The 20,598-nt window shown below is 37.9% G+C and overlaps 1 protein-coding gene across 3 annotated transcripts in view; it reads right to left on the reverse strand.

The window, feature by feature from the left end:
• The window catches only part of LOC140866268 (beta-galactosidase 9), a 30,996-nt gene that overhangs the window by 8,215 nt on the left and 2,183 nt on the right, over positions 1-20,598 (reverse strand). For 2 of the 3 annotated variants that reach the window (XM_073271219.1, XM_073271221.1), the window contains exons 4-11: positions 20,395-20,461; positions 18,251-18,343; positions 17,986-18,129; positions 17,707-17,795; positions 7,451-7,556; positions 2,102-2,189; positions 1,847-1,968; positions 901-1,098 (exon numbers count right to left, since the gene is read on the reverse strand). In XM_073271219.1, the coding sequence (XP_073127320.1) occupies positions 901-1,098; positions 1,847-1,968; positions 2,102-2,189; positions 7,451-7,556; positions 17,707-17,795; positions 17,986-18,129; positions 18,251-18,343; positions 20,395-20,461 (907 nt within the window). Of the gene's footprint in view, positions 1-900; positions 1,099-1,846; positions 1,969-2,101; positions 2,190-7,450; positions 7,557-17,706; positions 17,796-17,985; positions 18,130-18,250; positions 18,344-19,402; positions 19,735-20,394; positions 20,462-20,598 lie in introns of those variants that run through there. The other variant, XM_073271220.1, reaches the window with a different exon arrangement.

Below are 20,598 nucleotides of genomic sequence, written 5' to 3' on the forward strand. Positions count from 1 at the left end.
TGAGGAGTTAAATAAATAAAAATGACTTTTTCCATTATTTAATCACCATTCTCTTTAAACGATATAAATTGCTATGTTCAATTTCCCATGTGAATTGTGATGTTTTTACCTGTGTGCAAACATATTATAGGGTGATTTGCAAAAACATGAATTCCATACAATACAACAATTAAAGAGTCAAAAACACTAAGGTTGTATTCAGATCAATTTCGATCTGTAAAGAATTTGAAAGAAAAATTCCAATAACTCAATTTTATAAGAATTTGAAATCATTGAATTAGTTAATAAACAAGTAAAAGTATCAAAGAAGGGATTTCGAATCCATTGATTACAACGGTACCCAAATAAGTTGGATGGGTTTGAAGTCATTTTATTTGAAATCTTCCTTTGAAGTTTCTACTTTCTAGCAGCAATGATAATATATTATTTGCTTACTAAAATAGTAATCATTGCTGTTTGATCATTATTCTATTTCCTTACCACTAGAAATAACCAGTTAGTATAAACTAAAACCATCCTCACAAGCACTAACAAAAAGATTACCCAACTATATATATTTTTTCAAGTAGTTCACAAGCATCAGATAAGAGATCTCCCCACCCCTCATATGACTACACAACAAGGGAATTGCTTTCATGAAAAAGGTTTTAACCACAATAATGTTCAATTATAACAAACCTCTAGAATTAATAAAACTAGACACGGCATTTATAGAAAATTTTGTTGCTACTTGAATCAAATGAAGCTAGACAAATATGTTCCCGTACAGAGATCTGAAATGGCATTATCAGGAACTAAATGAAACCATCACCCAAAATGTGATGCAGCTAAGAAATGCATCTCACATTTAAAAGAAGTAGAAATTTTGCATCATATGATAATGCTGAATTGCTGATATACCTTAGCGGTATTAAAAGCGATATTTCTGCAGTCTGGCAATATGCTCACTGACCATGGAGGTAAAGTATAATTTTCATTCAAGAATTTCACTGTTACTGAATGATGCTCGTCAATGTTTGCGAGAAATGCAGAGCACTTCGGGCTATAAAAGGATGATTGTTTCCCATGTCTGCGGCCACTATCACGATATATGTGTGCCTGAAAATAGTGTTGTAGAAACCTGTATCAGTCTGAGTAAACAACACTATGTATGCATAATGCTCAGGATTTCTAGTTGCACTGTTGTTGTGATTGTAAGAGAATCTCCAATTATACACTTCAATAATTGGAAACAGGGAATACATGGGTAATCAGAAGAAGTAAGAGGATCACCGGAGATAGTGGCGATGTCAGTATTGGAATGTTTTAGCAAAAAGTTTGTTTGTTCTGCCACTCTGTCTGTACCTATTATATAGTTATCGCTTATAGTCTAGGTTGGTGTACAATTTAAATGTCAGACGGTTGATGAATCCTTGAATGTGTCTTGAATTATTAGACAACTGAATTATTGTTTCGCGGGGACTGTAACAGAAATTGGATGTTATGCGGAAATGTGTTTCCGGGAAATTATATACAGATGATGGCCTGTTGAGTAGCAGCAGAAATAGGCAAACCGTGTCAAGATGAAAATTTGACGCTTTTTAATAGCATTTTAATTTGGGTGACAGCATAGCGCCCCACAAATGCGCCATTGAATGGCAGCCACAATTTTATTTACTAGAAGTTTTAAGAATGACCTTACAGGGTATGGCAAAACGATAAATGACATAAAATGGAACCTTAAGTACTTTGTAACTAAATGTAAAAAGCTCCAGAGAAAATTAAGTGATAAGTTAGTTTGGAGTGATCCGAAGGCTAGATGGTTCTGGGTGTTAGAAATTGAAACAATTTTAAACATCATACGCACCTCTTGCTTTGGTCCCAACTTGATATACTTAGGTGAGTGAACGGCGACGAGAGCAGGCTCACAAAGCTTTAGTGCAGCATGCAGATCTTTTAGATGCCCCCATTTAGGCTGGCTGAGAAGGCCTGAACAAGTAAAATACTTTAAGTTTCTAACACCCCAAAAAAAAGAGTTATCCTTATAAACCTCTTGGAAACTCATTCTTGGCGGGACGAGGATAAATATCAAAAGGTTAAAGTTTGGAAATGTAAAACTTACCATATTCATCAAGTGGTGCATCATAATCATAACTAGTGATATAATTTGGGCCTCCTGCAGTTCGGCCAAAATTTGTTCCACCAAAATACTGTGTAGAAAAAAGGAAAGAAATATTGTATTTAGTCTTAGAATATTTGACTGATATTTATTCCTTATTTCTTGTCTATTAATTAGGGTTAGATTGTGAATAGAATATAGAAATAAGTTTCCTATATATAGTGTAGGGTTGTACTGTGAATATTAATTCAGAAAAGAATATATTTCTACTGCACATATGGCTGTCCCTGTTTCTCTCGTTCTTGTTAATCTTCATGGTATCAAAGCCTAGGTTTTGTATACCCGCATCATAATTGACAGAAAAAAAAAAAAAAAAACGGGCATGTCAAATACCAACGAAGACAAAAATAAGATGTCTTCGGGTGAGAATGATGGTACGAAAGGTGCTAAAACACCGACCTTATATCCTCTGAATCCTACTGGGTTTGAAGGCTCCATTCAATTGACCATTCATAAGTTGAATGGCAAAAATTACTTGGAGTGGGCTCAGTCAATTAAACTTGTCATTGACGGAAAAGGGCGTTTAGGTTACCTGACGGGAGACATCCAAGAACCGGCCAAAGACGATCCAAAGTGGACAGGCTGGAAATCTGAAAACTCCATGGTAATCTCGTGGCTCGTTAACTCCATGGATCCTTCAATTGGGAGGACGTATCTATTTCTACCTACCGCCAAAGAAGTTTGGGAGGCTGTTCGGGAGACTTACTCTGATCTGGAGAATTCATCCCAGATTTTTGACTTGAAGACTAGACTCTGGCAGTCTAGACAGGGAGAAAAAACTGTCATTGAATACTATAATGACATGAAAGGGTTATGGCAGGAACTAGATCTTTGCTATGATGATAAATGGGAGTGCAAAAATGATAGCATGAAATATCACAAGCGTATGGAAGGTGATCGAGTGTATGTTTTTCTGGCTGGACTTAATCGTGACTTGGATGAAGTTAGAGGAAGAATTCTGGGCAGAAATCCATTACCTTCCTTGAGTGAAGTGTTTGCTGAAGTCAGAAGGGAAGAAGGTAGAAGGAAAATCATGTTGAGCGAGAAGGCATCTTCTGTTTCGGAAACCTCAGCCCTGTTCAGCAAAAATTTTCCCACACCTCAAAGCCGACACCATACTGCCCAGACAAGGAAGAGAGAAGTTGTATGTGAACACTGCAAAAAGCCCTGGCATACCGCAGAAACATGTTGGGATTTACACGGCAAACCACCTGACTGGAAACCAAAGTCTTTCAAACAAAAAGGCAGTGGGGTTTCAAGGGCGTATCAATCTGGACTGGAAGAACAAACCAGTCTAGACAAACCTTCGGGGGCTGCCTCTTTCAGTAAGGAACAATTAGAGCAGTTGTATAAGCTTTTTCAATCCACACCTTTTTCACAATCCACTCCAGCGTCTTGTTCCATAGCACATAAAGGTACTGACTTGCAATCTACTGGTTTTAATGTTTCCACCCTGTCTATATGTCCTTGGATAATAGATTCAGGTGCTTCTGATCACATGACGGGATCCTCCAGATTGTTTTGCTCCTATATCCCGAGTGCTGGAAATCAGAAAATTAAAACAGCTGATGGTTCTTTATCTGCTATTGCTGGAAAAGGGACTATTGTCATCTCTAAAACTTTGACTCTTCAAAATGTTTTGCATGTCCCTAATCTTTCTTGTAATTTGCTTTCTGTTAGCAAATTAACTCATGATTTAAAGTGTTGTGCTAAGTTTTCCTCAAACTGTTGTGTATTTCAGGATCTGGAATTGGGGACGACGATTGGCAGTGCTAAGGAACGTGGAGGCCTTTACTACTTTGTGGAAGAAAGTCACTCCTGTGGACAAGCCCAACAATCTAGTATCATACCAAACTCTAGTTCTAGTAGCGAGGATATATTACTCTGGCATCGTAGATTAGGCCACCCAAATTTTCATTATTTGAAGCATTTGTTTCCAAAGTTATTTCGTAATAAAAATCCTTCTGTTTTTCAATGTGATATTTGTCAATTTGCCAAACATCATCGTGCATCATTTCCTGCTCATACACATCAAGCTTCGAAACCTTTTGCTCTTATTCACAGTGATGTGTGGGGGCCGTTCAAAACGGCAACTCCTTCAAAAAAACGATGGTTTATCACCTTTATTGATGATCACACGCGTTTAAGTTGGGTTTACTTACTTGTTGATAAATCAGAAGCTGAACAAATTTTCAAAAATTTCTATGCCATGGTTGAAACACAATTTCATGAAAAAATTCAAGTGTTCAGAAGTGATAATGGGAAAGAATATTTCAATAAACTTTTGGGTCAATTTTTTCAAAAAAAGGGTATAATTCATCATAGTTCTTGCACTCAAACCCCACAACAAAATGGAGTCGCAGAAAGGAAGAATAGACACCTTCTAGAAGTAGCTAGGTCACTCATGTTTACCACTAATGTTCCGAAATACTTATGGGGGGAAGCTATTCTCACTGCTGCCTATTTAATTAATAGAATGCCCTCTAGAGTGCTGAACTTTGCGTCACCCTTGACTGTCTTAAAAAATTCCTTTCCCATGTCTCACTTATATTCTGATTTACCTCTCAAAGTGTTTGGTTGTGTGGCCTTTGCTCATACGCATCATCATACTCGTGATAAACTAGACCCTCGTGCTGTAAAATGTGTGTTTCTAGGATATTCTCCTACTCAGAAAGGGTATAAATGTTTTGAACCCCGCACAAAAACTTTTTTTGTGTCTATGGATGTCACATTCTTCGAATCTGAAAATTTTTTCACACCTCTTCAGGGGGAGAGTAAGTTGGAAGATTCGATATTTGATTTAGACTCTAATAATGTGGACAGAACTGAATTTTTTATCATAGATACACCTCATGTAGTGTCAGAGCAAAATCTTGAAACTAAAACACAAGGTGATGATGATAAGTTGTATGGGCAAGTTTACAGGAGGATACGACGACCCCAAAGTAAGCAAGACTCCACAACTCCACACGACCAAGTGTCTGAACCAAGAACAGAACCTGAAGTCCCGACTCATTTGAAACCAAATCCAGGTAATGTACCCAAATCTACCTCGAATGTACTAGACTCCTCTATGTCATTAGAAATTCCTGTTGCACTTAGGAAAGGTGTTAGAACTTGTACTCAACACCCAATCTCAAATCATCTGTCTTACAAAAATTTATCTGTACCCTATTCGAGTTTTATTTCTCAGTTACAAAGTGTGGATATTCCTAAGACTATACAGGATGCTCTAAGTGTTCCAGAATGGAAGAAGGCTGTCCTTGAGGAGATGGATGCACTAAACAAAAGTGGAACATGGGAAATAATGCACTTGCCTGATGGAAAACGAACAGTGGGATGCAAATGGGTATTTACTGTGAAACTCAATTCAGATGGATCGTTGGAACGCTACAAAGCAAGACTTGTCGCTAAAGGTTTTACACAGACATATGGGATTGACTACCAAGAGACCTTTGCACCAGTCGCTAAATTGAATACTATCAGAATATTGTTGTCCTTGGCAGTAAACCTTGATTGGCCCTTGTATCAGATGGATGTAAAAAATGCGTTCTTGAATGGAGAATTGGAGGAAGAGGTGTTCATGAATGCTCCACCAGGTTTTGAAAAACAATTTGGTGGAAAAATATGCAAACTAAAGAAGTCTTTGTATGGATTGAAACAGTCGCCACGGGCTTGGTTCGAGAAATTTTCGAAATCAGTAAAGAAGCAAGGCTATATTCAAGGGCAATCCGACCACACAATGTTTGTAAAGCATACCAAAGAAGGCAAGATGGCAATCTTGATCGTATATGTCGATGACATAATTCTCACAGGGGATGATGAAGTGGAAATAACCCGTTTAAAAGGCTGCCTCGCATTGGAATTTGAGATAAAAGATCTGGGACTATTGAGATATTTTCTAGGGATGGAAGTTGCGAGATCAAGAAAGGGAATCTATGTATCCCAAAGAAAATATGTTCTAGATCTACTCGAAGAGACAGGAATGAGTGGATGCAGACCAAGTGATGTACCCATGGATCCAAATCAAAAGCTAAATGAAGTGTCCAGCAAAACTTCCATTGATAAAGAGAGATATCAACGTCTTGTAGGAAAACTTATTTATCTCTCTCATACAAGACCTGATATTACTTTTGCTGTTAGTATGGTTAGTCAATTCATGCACTCACCACACGAGGAACACATGGATGCTGTGTACAAGATTTTGAGATATTTAAAAGGTTCTCCAGGGAAAGGTTTATTGTTCAGAAAAAACAATCAGAGAAGCATAGAAGCGTACACAGATGCCGATTGGGCAGGATCCATTTCTGATAGGAGGTCGACCTCAGGGTACTGTACTTTTCTATGGGGTAATCTTGTGTCATGGAGAAGTAAAAAACAGAATGTTGTGGCTCGTAGTAGTGCAGAAGCTGAACTTAGGGCTATGGCTAATGGTGTATGCGAGTTACTATGGCTAAAGCTAGTTCTTGAAGAATTAAAGTTAGACTGGGAAGTGCCAATGAAGCTATTCTGTGACAACAAGTCAGCCATTAGCATTGCAAATAATCCAGTACAACATGATCGTACAAAGCATATAGAAGTTGATAGACACTTTATCAAAGAAAAGCTTGAAGGAGGAATCATTTGTATGCCATTTCTCAAATCTGAACAACAGATTGCAGATGCCTTAACAAAGAGTCATTTCAGACCCAAGTTCGAAGATTTCATCTGCAAGTTGGGCATGATAGATATCTTTGCTCCAACTTGAGGGGGAGTGTAGAAAAAAGGAAAGAAATATTGTATTTAGTCTTAGAATATTTGACTGATATTTATTCCTTATTTCTTGTCTATTAATTAGGGTTAGATTGTGAATAGAATATAGAAATAAGTTTCCTATATATAGTGTAGGGTTGTACTGTGAATATTAATTCAGAAAAGAATATATTTCTACTGCACATATGGCTGTCCCTGTTTCTCTCGTTCTTGTTAATCTTCATACTGCAGCCACAAAACAGGAAAATTATTTCTTGCTGACATCTGCTTATACCGTGAATGGAAAATAATCCACACAGATGACAATATCAGAAGATATATAAATCATAACGATTTGATGAGAAAAGGAAGTGCAAGGATGGGGAAATCAAATAACAAATTTCAAATGAGCTATTCAACAAAATGATAACTATAGAAAGTTCAACAGTATGAGTTTCAACTAATTTAACAAAGGTTAATGGCGCTTGCCGCTTATATATGAATACATATGGGGATATGTAACCGAACAATGGCTTCTAAACACAGTGACATCTAACATACCATATAATAATTTTGAAAGCTTCCCCCACGTTGGAAAAACCGAGCAACAGCAAACGCAACATCTTCAACAGGGCGATGAGGCAGTCGATCACCCCAACTTGTATACCTTGAGAACAGAAAATAATAGCTTTCAACTCAAATAATGTTCAAGCTAATGATTTGAGGATGAACCTTTTGTATCAGCAATTCCACAAACAGAGAGACTCCTGTATTTAGATTTATTGCGAATTTGAGTCTTGTAAGGAAAATATCTTGGTCTTGTAGCAAAAATGCTATTATTCCAAATAAGTGCCTTATAAATACAAGACTCTTCCAAACTCTACCAGTAATAAAGATAAACTAGTTATCCTAATCCTAGAACTTATCCCATGTTTATAAAACACATGAATATTGACAATGATATTTGTTAAGATATGGATTTGTTGGAAAGAATATCAAGACATATTTTATGAGATTAGATTGATCATAATCCCTGTATTACAGGTATTTTATTGTAGCTGTAATTTTATTCTTGATTAGGATAGTTTCCTTATATTAAAGGGTAATATACTTGTATATAAACTGATGCATGTGAATCAAAGAATAATATATAATTCTCTATTATTTCTCATGGTATCAGAGCCATCGGATTGATCTTGGGAATCATCGGATTTTTTTTCAGAAAAAAAAAAAAAAAAAATCTCTGCTCGTTCACTCATGGCGGACACTACTGAAAAAAATTTCAAAACTGATGTGCATTCCATTGAGCATTCAGCCATTGTTTCGATGGGTGATTTGCAAAATATTCACACCGCATATCGACTGAATGGGAAAAATTATTTGAAGTGGTCGCAACTTGTTCGAACAACCTTGAAGGGACGAGGAAAGTTGAGCCACGTACTTGGCACAGGGCCTGATTCGAAAGACCCGAAATTTGCCGCATGGGATGAAAAAGATTCCCTAGTGATGTCGTGGTTGTGGAACTCAATGATTCCAGAAATAAGTGACACGTGCATGTTCCTCAGTACAGCCAAGGAGATCTGGGATACCATCACACAAACATATTCAAAGGTTCATGATGCAGCCCAGATTTATGAGATCCGCACCAAAATCTCAGCCACTAAGCAAGGAACCCGTACCATCACTGAATATTCTAATCTATTACAAGGCTTATGGCAAGAGTTGGATCACTATCAATGTATCGAAATGAAGTGCAGTTCTGATGCTACTGTTCTCAAGAGATTTGTTGAAAAGGAACGTATTTATGATTTCCTTGCAGGGCTAAATATTGAATTTGATGCTGTGAGGATACAGATCTTGGGGAAGGAAGATCCGCCATCCTTACACGAAGCCATCTCCATAATTCGTACTGAAGAAGGACGGAGAAGTGTTATGCTCGAAGATCATGCCTCAAATGGATCAGCCCTAGTGACAAAATCAGTCAATCAACAGCCCTTTGAAGGCGACAATAGACCTGCAGCATTGTCAAAGCCTTCCTTCAAGCAATCAAAGGATTCTCTTTGGTGTACTTACTGCAGGCGGCCAGGCCATACCAAGAAAACTTGCTGGAAATTGAATGGCAAACCTCCAAATCTGAACAAGAATTTCTTTGGCAAGGATGAGAAAGACAAAGGACAAGCCCATATGGTCAATGGTAATTCAGGGAGTGAAGAAACTACACCACACCCCCTCTTCAGCAAGGAAGACATTGAGAGGTTTAAACATTTTTTGGGAACTCTCGAAGAGCCATCTGGAGCAGGTACATGTTCATTGGCTTTCTCAGGTATATCCTCCACCTCTTTTCATCCTCATGCTTCAAATCTCAGCACATGGGTAATGGATTCCGGGGCCACGGACCACATGACTTTTTCCTCAAACAAATTCATCACTTATACCCCCTGCCCTAGCCAAAAGAAAATCACAGTAGCAAATGGATCTACCATCACAGTTGCTGGCCAAGGAGATATTTACATAAACGATCATCTCACCCTTCGAAATGTTCTTCATGTTCCTAGCCTTCTTGCCAACTTAGTCTCTATTAAACGACTCACCAAAGATTCTAATTGTAATGTGATTTTCTACCCATCTCATTGTATTTTTCAGGAACTGGGCACGAAGAGGAAGATTGGACATGCTAGTGAAAACGAAGGTCTTTACCATCTGGAAGAAGGTTGTAGACATGCTGCTCGAGTTGCGAGTTCCTCTTCCTTATCATTTTTTTCCACCATTCCAAATAAAGAAAAAGTTTGGCTTTACCACCGTCGTTTAGGTCATCCATCAATTCATGTTCTGAAATTTATGTTTCCATCGTTAGTTAATGAGTCTTTGCTGAATAATTTTCATTGTACCGAATGTGAGCTTGCTAAGCACAAGCGCTCATCTTTTCCAATAAGTAATACAAAGACTTTTGTCCCATTTTCTCTTATTCATAGCGACATTTGGGGACCCTCGAATGTCCCTAATGTTTCTGAGGCACGATGGTTTGTGTCATTTATTGATGATTGTACCCGAGTGACTTTGGATATATCTCATGAAAAATAAGTCTGATGTCAGCACTATTTTTCAGAATTTCTATCACATGATCAAAACTCAATTTGACGTTGGAATCAAAAAATTTCGATCAGATAATGCAAGAGATTATTTTAATCAAAATCTTTCTCCTTTCTTTCAAAAACAAGGGATTATTCATGAATCTTCTTGTGTTCATACCCCCCAACAAAATGGGCTGGCCGAAAGGAAAAATGGTCATCTTCTTGCTGTCACAAGAGCATCCTTGTTTCACAACAATGTCCCTAAGCAATTCTGGGGAGAAGCTGTCCTCACATCAGCTTACCTCATAAACCGTCTTCCAACAAAAGTCCTTGATTTCAAAAGTCCTTTAGACACTCTCACTAAATTCTTCCCCAACTTTACTGCCTCACAAGGTTTGCCTCCACGAATATTTGGCAGTGTTGCTTTTGTTCACATTCATTCGCCCAATAGAGGCAAACTTGATCCCCGAGCTCTTAGGTGTGTCTTCGTTGGCTATTCCTCAACTCAAAAAGGGTACAAACGTTTCCATCCTCCCACAAAAAAATATTTTGTCTCAGCTGATGTCACGTTCGATGAATCAATATGCTACTTTCCCAATACCTATCTTCAGGGGGAGACATTGGGCGAAGATAGAGAACATGATATGTCTTTCCTTGAACTTCCTAGTCTGTCTAATCCTATCACTATGCCATCAACACCCACTGACAATCCAAACCCTAAAGAAATGATAAAGGAACAAGGAGCTCAAGATACTATACAGCAGCCACTACAAGTTTATTCCAGGAGGCCGAGACTTGACATTTTACCCAAGGATGTTCGATCTTCTGCTATTCGGGCTACGGTTCAATCACCTGAAATTCACCACGAGATTGATCAACCCGAGCTGAACATCAATCCTACTGAGGAAGCTACTGTAATATCACCAATCCCCAAGGAACCAAGCCATAAACCATCAGTGTCAAATGATTGTGATTTACCAATAGCACTTAGGAAGGAAGTTAGAACTTGTACCAAACATCCATTGCATACTTTCCTGTCTTACCAGAATTTATCACAAAGACATAGAGCCTTTCTTACCAATCTTCACTCCATTCCAATTCCCAAAAACTTATCTGAAGCATTAGGAAATGAAAAGTGGGAGAATGCCATGAAAGTGGAAATGGAGGCTTTGGAGCGAAATAAAACATGGGATTTGGTTGAGATGCCTAAAGGGAAGAAAATGGTTGGATGTAAATGGGTTTTCACAGTTAAATACAAGTCAGATGGTTCAGTGAAAAGATACAAGGCACGATTGGTTGCGAAAGGATATTGTTGGAGATCACAATCAAATCGGCTATATAATTAGATTGATTATGTGAATCGTAAATTGCTATAGATTATGGAATGTGTAGATATGAATCCATAGTTTATATTTTTTCCTTTTTTAGTCTTTCTCCCTGTAATTATTTAAACCAGTGTACATACGTTGAAGAAATAAGAGATTTCATTTTTCTGACATGGTATCAGAGCTAGGTTTTTAACCTTGCGATTTGTGTTTCTTTCTCATCCACTTTATAGCCTATTAGTCCTTCTAATCAAAGTCCCATTCAATCATTATGTCGGCAGTTGAAGAACCAAAATTTACGACTCAAACTGAAGAAGTTAACCCCAATAAATCAATTGGAGAGTTGCAGAATCTTCGGGTAGGCTACAGACTGGATGGAAAAATTTTTTTGAAGTGGTCGCAATTCGTGCAGACCTACTTGAAAGGCAAAGGCAAACTTAGTCACCTTCTGGGCAAGGGACCAAAACCTGGTGAAAAAGGCTTTGACTCATGGGACGAAGCTGATTCTATGGTTATGTCGTGGCTGTGGGACTCAATGGATCCCAAGATCAGTGACACCGTTATGTTCTTAACCACCGCCAAAGCAATATGGGAGTCAATCCGTCGAACCTACTCAAAGGCTCGAGACACAGCCCACGTCTTTGAAATAAAAATGAAAGTGGGATCGTTGAAACAGGGGAACAAACCTGTTACTGAGTATGCAAATATGTTGCTGAATTTATGGCAGGAACTCGACCATTATAGAGTCATTGAAATGAAGGACCCTGAAGATGCAACCACACTCCGAAGATTCATCGAAAAAGATCGAGTATATGACTTCTTGGCTGGGTTAAACTCTGAATTTGATCAAGTTAGAATTCAAATTCTCGGGAAAGATGAAGTTCCATCTCTGGAAGAGACAATATCTATGATACAAGCTGAAGAAAGTAGAAGGGGTGTGATGCTTGAATCACAAAATTTGGAAGGATCTGCTATGGTGGTAGCAAAATCGGAACATTCTCATCCAATCCAAGAAAATGCGAAGGAAGTGCAGTTCCCAAAAACATTCGGACGTGACAACAAAAAGAATCTTTGGTGTACTTATTGTAAAAAGTCTTCACACACAAAGGAAACTTGTTGGAAACATCACGGCAGACCACGTGAAGGAACTCAACGAGGAGGATCACAACCACAGCAGCCACGCAATTCTGAACAGGCCAACCTCAGCATCGGCCAACAAGGTCAAGAATCAAATCTGATGCCGACTGACCTTAAAGAGGAAATTGAAAAGCTCAAGGGAATGATTTTGTCCCTTGAAAAGTCTAGTGGAGTAAAATCTGGAGGATGTTCCTTGGTGCTTTCAGGTAAGTACCCAATTTCTCTAGGAATAAATGTCTCAGATAAAGATATTAGAGATTCATGGGTGATAGACTCCGGAGCCACTGACCACATGGCACACTCATCTCTTATATTCACTACTTACACACCTTGTCCCAGTAACCGAAAAATAACCATGGCTGATGACTAAGAAAGGGTACAAGTGTTATCATCCACCTACAAAAAGATTTTTTGTCTCTATTGATGTCACATTTGATGAACACAGTTCATATTTCAGCCAGCCTCATTCACCTGAAGAACACTTGTCATCTCTTAGTGATGAAGATAGGGATGCATTCTTGTTAGAACTGCCTTCTACCACCTCAGCACCAAATTCTACTCCAGCAGTGAGTGATCCATCATCACCCTCCAATGAAACTGATCATACTCGCTTTAACCAAGTATACTCAAGGAGGAGAAGGTCTGACGCTGATCCCGCACAAGTCCAAGAAGCCTCACCACATCCGGTCACTGAGGTATGGTCTGAAACTGAAATCCCAGCCTCACAATCTGTCCAAACAAATGATTTACCTATTGCCATTCGAAAAGGAACTAGAGAATGTACCACGAGGCCTCTTTATCCTATGGCAAATCATGTTACATTTAAAAAATTTTCTTCATCCTACAGAAGTTTCTTAACGAGTCTAAACACTATTGATATTCCTAATTCTTTGTCTGAGGCTTTATCTAATGAGAATTGGAGACTTGCTATGAAACAGGAAATGCAGGCACTAGAGAAGAATAACACTTGGGAGATCACTGATCTACCACCGGGAAAAAAGATTGTGGGCTGCAAATGGGTGTATACATTGAAATACAACTCTGATGGATCCTTAGAAAGGTACAAAGCCAGACTTGTTGCGAAAGGGTACACACAGACGTATGGAGTGGATTATCATGAGACTTTTGCCCCAGTTGCCAAGATGAATACAGTGAGGATCTTACTCTCTCTTGCTGCCAACTTTAACTGGAACTTAAATCAATTTGATGTGAAGAACGCTTTCCTACATGGCACCTTGAATGAAGAGATCTACATGGAGATACCACCAGGATTTAAGGGCGGTGAAAGGGATAATAAAGTTTGCAGACTTAAAAAGGCTCTCTATGGACTCAAACAATCACCAAGAGCTTGGTTTGGAAGATTTACCCAAGTAATGCTTACATCTGAGTACAAACAAAGTCAAGGAGATCACACGCTCTTCTTCAAACACTCAAGCTCAGGGGGAGTCACAATCCTCCTAGTGTATGTTGACGATATAATCATGACTGGGAATGATGAAAACGAAAAACAGATTCTAAGAAAATGTCTGACAAAAGAATTTGAGGTGAAGGAGCTTGGGAGGCTGAAATATTTTCTTGGAATTGAAGTGGCACATTCTAGCAGAGGCATCTTCATTTCACAGCAGAAATATGTCACAGACTTATTGAAGGAGACAGGGCTGTTGAATTGCAAACCAGCCCATACACCAATCGATGTTAATCAGAAGTTTGGAGAATTCACTAAAGGCCCTGTGGTCGATAGAGAAGTGTATCAAAAGCTGGTAGGGAAGCTTCTATACCTTTCTCATACGAGACCGGATATTGCATATCCAGTGAGTGTTGTGAGTCAATTTATGCATGATCCAAGAGAAGGACATCTACAAGCAGTCCATCGTATACTACATTATCTAAAGACAAGTCCTGGCAAGGGTGTTTTGTTTAAAAGAAATACTGGATTGAGCATCAAAGCATATACCGATGCAAATTATGCAGGATCACCTGTGGACAGGAGACCTACATCTGGATATTGCACTTTCCTAGGGGGAAATTTGGTGACATGGAGAAGCAAGAAACAAAATGTGGTAGCACGATCAAGTGCTGAAGCAGAATTTCGGGCAATGGCCTTGGGGATATGCGAGTTATTGTGGATCAAGATAATTCTTGATGATCTTCAAATCAAGTGGGAAGGACCTATGAAACTTTTATGCGATAATAAATCTGCTATTAATATTGCCCACAATCCAGTGCAGCGTGATAGGACGAAACATGTAGAAGTGGATAGACACTTTATTAAGGAGAAGATTGATAGTGGACTTATTTGTACACCGTATGTCCCTACCAATGGTCAGCTCGCTGATGTGCTCACTAAAGGTCTGAACAATCCAGTCTTTCAAGACATGATTTCCAAGCTGGGAATGGAAGATCCATATCTACCAGCTTGAGGGGGAGTGTTGGAGATCACAATCAAATCGGCTATATAATTAGATTGATTATGTGAATCGTAAATTGCTATAGATTATGGAATGTGTAGATATGAATCCATAGTTTATATTTTTTCCTTTTTTAGTCTTTCTCCCTGTAATTATTTAAACCAGTGTACATACGTTGAAGAAATAAGAGATTTCATTTTTCTGACAGATATACTCAGACCTATGGCTTTAACTACACGGAAACTTTTGCTCCCGTGGCAAAAATGAATACAGTTCGGGTTTTGTTGTCATTGGCAGGCAACTTTGGATGGAACTTGCAGCAGTATGACGTAAAGAATGCCTTCTTACATGGTGATCTTGAGGAGGAAATTTATATGGAGGTTTCCCCAGGTTTTAAATCTGAAAGTGGGATGGCTTGCAAGTTAAACAAGGCCCTATACGGACTGAAACAGTCCCCAAGGGCTTGGTTTGGAAGGTTTACAAATGCAATGATTGCATCGGGATATAAGCAATGTCAAGGGGATCATACATTGTTTGTGCGGCATTCAAAGATAGGGGGAGTGACTGCATTACTAGTATATGTGGATGATATTGTAGTAACAGGGAATGATGCCGAAGAAATGCAAAGATTGAAACAGTGCCTAGAAAAAGAATTTGACATCAAGGAACTTGGTAAACTAAGGTATTTTCTGGGAATCGAAGTGGCTCATTCGAAGCACGGAATCTTCATATCGCAACAGAAATATGTTGTGGATTTATTGACCGAAACTGGGATGTTGGGATGTAAGCCAGCTGAGACGCCATTCGAGGCTAACCACGGGCTGTGTGATGCACCAGAAGACGCAACAGTAGATAAGAACTCCTACCAAAGACTTGTAGGAAGGCTGATTTATTTAGCACACACAAGGCCCGACATCGCTTATGCCGTAAATGTGTGCAGCCAGTTCATGCATAATCCAAAGGAAATGCATCTCAAAGCTGTTCACAGAATTCTAAGATATTTAAAGGGAACAGCTGGGAAAGGACTTTTGTTCAAGAAAGGAGGAAACATGACATTAGAAGCCTACACAGATGCGGACTATGCGGGTTCTCTAGTTGATAGAAGATCAACCTTGGGCTATTGCACATTTTTGGGAGGCAATCTTGTAACGTGGAGGAGTAAAAAAACAAAATGTGGTAGCAAGGTCAAGTGCGGAATCTGAATTTAGATCAATGGCGCTTGGGATATGTGAGCTGTTGTGGTTGAAAATAATCTTGGATGATTTGCGGGTCAAGTGGGAAGGTCCTATGAGGCTATATTGTGATAACAAGTCAGCGATTAGCATTGCACATAACCCTGTCCAACATGATCGAACCAAACACATTGAAGTGGACAGACACTTTATAAAGGAAAAGTTGGATAATGGACTAATTTGCACACCGTTCATCTCATCTAAAGATCAATTAGCAGACATACTTACAAAAGGACAGCTGAGTAACACATTCCAACAAATGGTTAGCAAGCTCGGAATGGAAGACATTCATTCCCCCGCTTGAGGGGGAGTGTTAAGATATGGATTTGTTGGAAAGAATATCAAGACATATTTTATGAGATTAGATTGATCATAATCCCTGTATTACAGGGATTTTATTGTAGCTGTAATTTTATTCTTGATTAGGATAGTTTCCTTATATTAAAGGGTAATATACTTGTATATAAACTGATGCATGTGAATCAAAGAATAATATATAATTCTCTATTATTTCTCAATATTTTATTTGAAAAGCAAACAAACAGATAAGTACTAGCAGACATACAAAATCACGTAAACTACAGTACTAAAGCCAAAGACAAAACATTGGAATCATGCATCATCCTTAGATCTTTCGATAAAGAACGACGTTATTACAGATGCAAATGTAGAAGCTTTTACAGATGCAAACTGGGTTGGCTGGATCAAATACAGACTGGGCAGGATCTGACTTTGGATACTGTAAATTTCTTTTGGGGCAGACTTGTAGCTTGGAGAAGCAAGAAGCAAAATGTTGTTACTAGAAACAGTGCCAAGTTGAATTGAGGTCGTGACTAATGGAGTTTTTAAGATATTGTGGCTGAAGTTGGTATTTGAAGAGTCGAAGTTATATCTGGCAAGTGGCAACTCCAATGAAATTGTTACAGTTATGCAAATAATCTTGTTCAACACGATTGTATGAAGTATATTGAGATTGACATCCATTCAAAGAAAAGTTAGGGAATGAAGTCTGCATGTTATTTATCACTTTTGGACAACAAGTTGTTGATGTGCTCACAAAAGGTCTTCTCATACCAAGATTTGAATACTTCACTTGCAAGTAGGACATCATAGACATTTATGTGCCACCTTCAAAGGAATATGGAGAAATAGGAAATATTGTAATTGAATAAGAAAAATAGATATTTGACGAATACTTTTGATTTCATCTAATTTTTTATTTCCCCAATTAAGAAAGGTTAGTGTCGAAGATAAGGGCTAAAATCAGAATAGATTTATTGTATCTCTATAATTGAGGAGATTGTTTTGTTGATCAGGAAATCCCCTAATTTGTCGGATTGTATATTTTACTTTATATAGATATATAGATTATGATTGTCTATAAATTAGAGTGTAAGTGATTGTAAATATTCATTACGAAAATATAATGGAATAATCGTGTTCTCTTCCTCCAACGGTTAGTATGTGTGTGTTGTAACCTGATTATTTTGTGTCCAACTTGGATAATTTTGCATTGTCTTGTATTAGTTAACAAAATACACAAGAGCTAAACAAATTCAGATATCTTCATCACTATGTGCCATATATCATTAAAACATAGTATATTATTTTCCAGAATAATTGGATGAGTAGAGGATATTATACCATCCAACCCAATTCTCCGTCCAAAAGGTTGGTTTCTTTTTGGAATTGGGCTTGAAACCATCACAATAGTATCCATTGCAGGTATCTATCTGATACAGGAAATAAGATACAAACATTAAGTACAAAGAATGATCCAGATCACACAATGAGATTAGAAAATTTACAGTTAATCATCCTATAAAGGCCAACTGCTATCTGGTGGATCATATTTAATTCTGTCTAATGAAAACCAAATCACAGGTCAATTAAACATAATTGTGCACAAACAGAAAATATTACAATGTATTCTGGAGCATCAACTTGCTTACACATAACCCATGGAACTCCAGCGTCAAGTCCCACTGCCATTTTGGCAGCCCATGTCACATAGTCTTTTCCTCTACTGCCATAAGAGCTTTCCATGTTTCCATATTCGTTTTCAATCTGTATTCACAGAAACAAAGGTATCACTGTTAAAGGTTTCAAATTTTCAAAAAACAATTTATAATTAAACGCATAAAAGTTTTACAGTCTATGTCTGAAGGCACAAAATGTTTTTCTTGACCTGCAACATTATTATTGGACCACCTTGCCAAGAGAAAAGAGACTCCCCTCGCATCAAATCCACTATCCTTTTGACAAATCTCTGCATTTCTTCCTGGAAAATATTTGCAAAAGCATTGATTTCTGTAGTCAGTACAATGTCACACAGACAAATGAAATGCAAAATTGGACAGAACAGCAGCCAGTAAAAAGTAACATCTCATACAAGCAAAAGTTTAAAACAAACAAGATGGTGGTAATACAATTCATAATAAGGAGAAAAAAGTAGGTAAAGTATTGTCCACAAATAAAAAAGTTTCTAAATAAAAAGCTGTGGCGTCAAATTCTAAATCGATCAAGGCATTCATTCTCATGTGGAATGGCATTTGTTGGAAGATAATCAAATCTATCAGAAACGCGTTAATTTAATGTATTCCTATTTAATTATGATTCTCCTGCATAAAATTAAAACCTTTCATCATATACATGACAAAAAAATATCAATGTAATGCTCTTCTCCCAAATTCTCCACTCTCTACATGATAGTAGTCTACTAGTCTATTACAGCCATAAACCTTCAAGGTAGAGAAAACAAAAGGGTGTTGGAACCAATACACTGCCGCTTCTGTTTGCTTTGACTCACAGCTATGGCAGCCAAAATAGCAATTCAACATAGCCAACAATTTAATTGACAACTGACGTTTATTAGACAAAAAACATTAAAAATAAATTAAAAATAAAAATCGATTTGTTTTTAAGTTCAACTCGTATATATTTCTTGGTAAATGGATTTCATTCATACTCCACTTGAACACCAACTAGCATGGTCACTTCATAAACTTCTAGTTGTTCCATAATCTTCTTTGATATTGTTCGCCCAAAAGTTTTTTTCCTTTTTTTTATAAGAAACAAGATTATATATATATATATAGATATCATGTAATACTTACAAAAGGCGGATAAGATATCCGCACACGGAGCCCCTAAAAGTCAAAACAACATATCAACAATATATTACCCTCCAATAGCTGACTAAGTCTAAAATCGAGAATATAGCAAACTCTATATGATTCCTAATCCACATAGAAGCCCGCAGATTGATCTTTTCCCAACACATTTCTCCCGATTCCTATATATCTCAAAAATTCTCTAGTTCATTTCCAGCCAAACATACCAGCAGATACAATGAATCACCACCATCCAAAGCAATCTCCATACCAAGATCGCCCCCTAGATCAGCCACAAATAAATCCTTCATTGACCTCGGAGTCACCCAAACGAGACCCATCTCATCCAGAGCTCTATGCCAAAGACGTCTTGTGAATGGGCATTGGATAAAAATGTGGTCCTGTGTCTCCACCTCCCGCCGATATAGCACACACCAACACTTTTGCAATGTAAGAATGACTCATAAAAAGATTTAACGAGAAAATGCCCGAAGAATCCCTGACCCGTTTCCTAAAGTCCGATGCCTCTACGACCAATTTGACCCTCTCGAAGGACTCTACCAATAGACTCAATACATCCACTTCCACTTCCGTCAGTTCCCGCCTAAAATGGAAATTCCAAGAAACAACCGAATTAAAAGAGGGATTTTCCAACTGAGCAAAATGGGAAATCGGTTTGTTATGTTCGCCCAAAAGTCTTCGACGTTACCAATACCAATATTAGAAAAGAATGAAAAAAGGGAATGAAAATTGTAACTTGGACGCAGATCCATCAAATATAAATATTTTTTACTTTGAGAATTTGGGACTGTTTAAGGTTGTTGAAGGAAGAAGAATGGCTACTCTATAATATCTTTTGATGATATTGAAGGCTAAAAATGGGATATGATTGTTTGAAGAATCTATGGCATTAGGAAATTATTGAAAAGAAATGGCCTAGAGATGATAACTGGACAGCACCAAAGTGACAAGACAGAAGATGGATGCCATTATATACGATACTTGGACTGGTAGTTCATTGGCAAAGTGTTTGCAGAGAAACTCAACATTGGTACATTTCATTTTCTTATAGGAAACTTCTTATTGCCTAAAAATGCTACAGTACATCCATTATTTTCAACCATAAGACTACTAATTAGAATCTATTTCGAAAATGTTAATGGACTGGTCAAACTTTGCACAGAATTCTCTTCCATGAAAACTCAAACTACTGCAGTACCTTAAAGGGTATGTTGTCAGTACGAAATTCAATCCCAGGAATATCGCGAAGCCAGACCGGAAAGCCCCTACAGATATATAAATACAAATAATTAAGATCGATATGGTGAAGTCATACAAATATAAAAATATACAATGAATAAAAAATGGGGAAAAAAGTAAGCACCTTCGGATCACAAGTTTATCTAACTTATCCAGGTGCTAG

The sequence above is a fragment of the Henckelia pumila genome, chromosome 4, assembly GCF_033568475.1.
Source record: "Henckelia pumila isolate YLH828 chromosome 4, ASM3356847v2, whole genome shotgun sequence".
NCBI lineage: Eukaryota > Viridiplantae > Streptophyta > Magnoliopsida > Lamiales > Gesneriaceae > Henckelia > Henckelia pumila.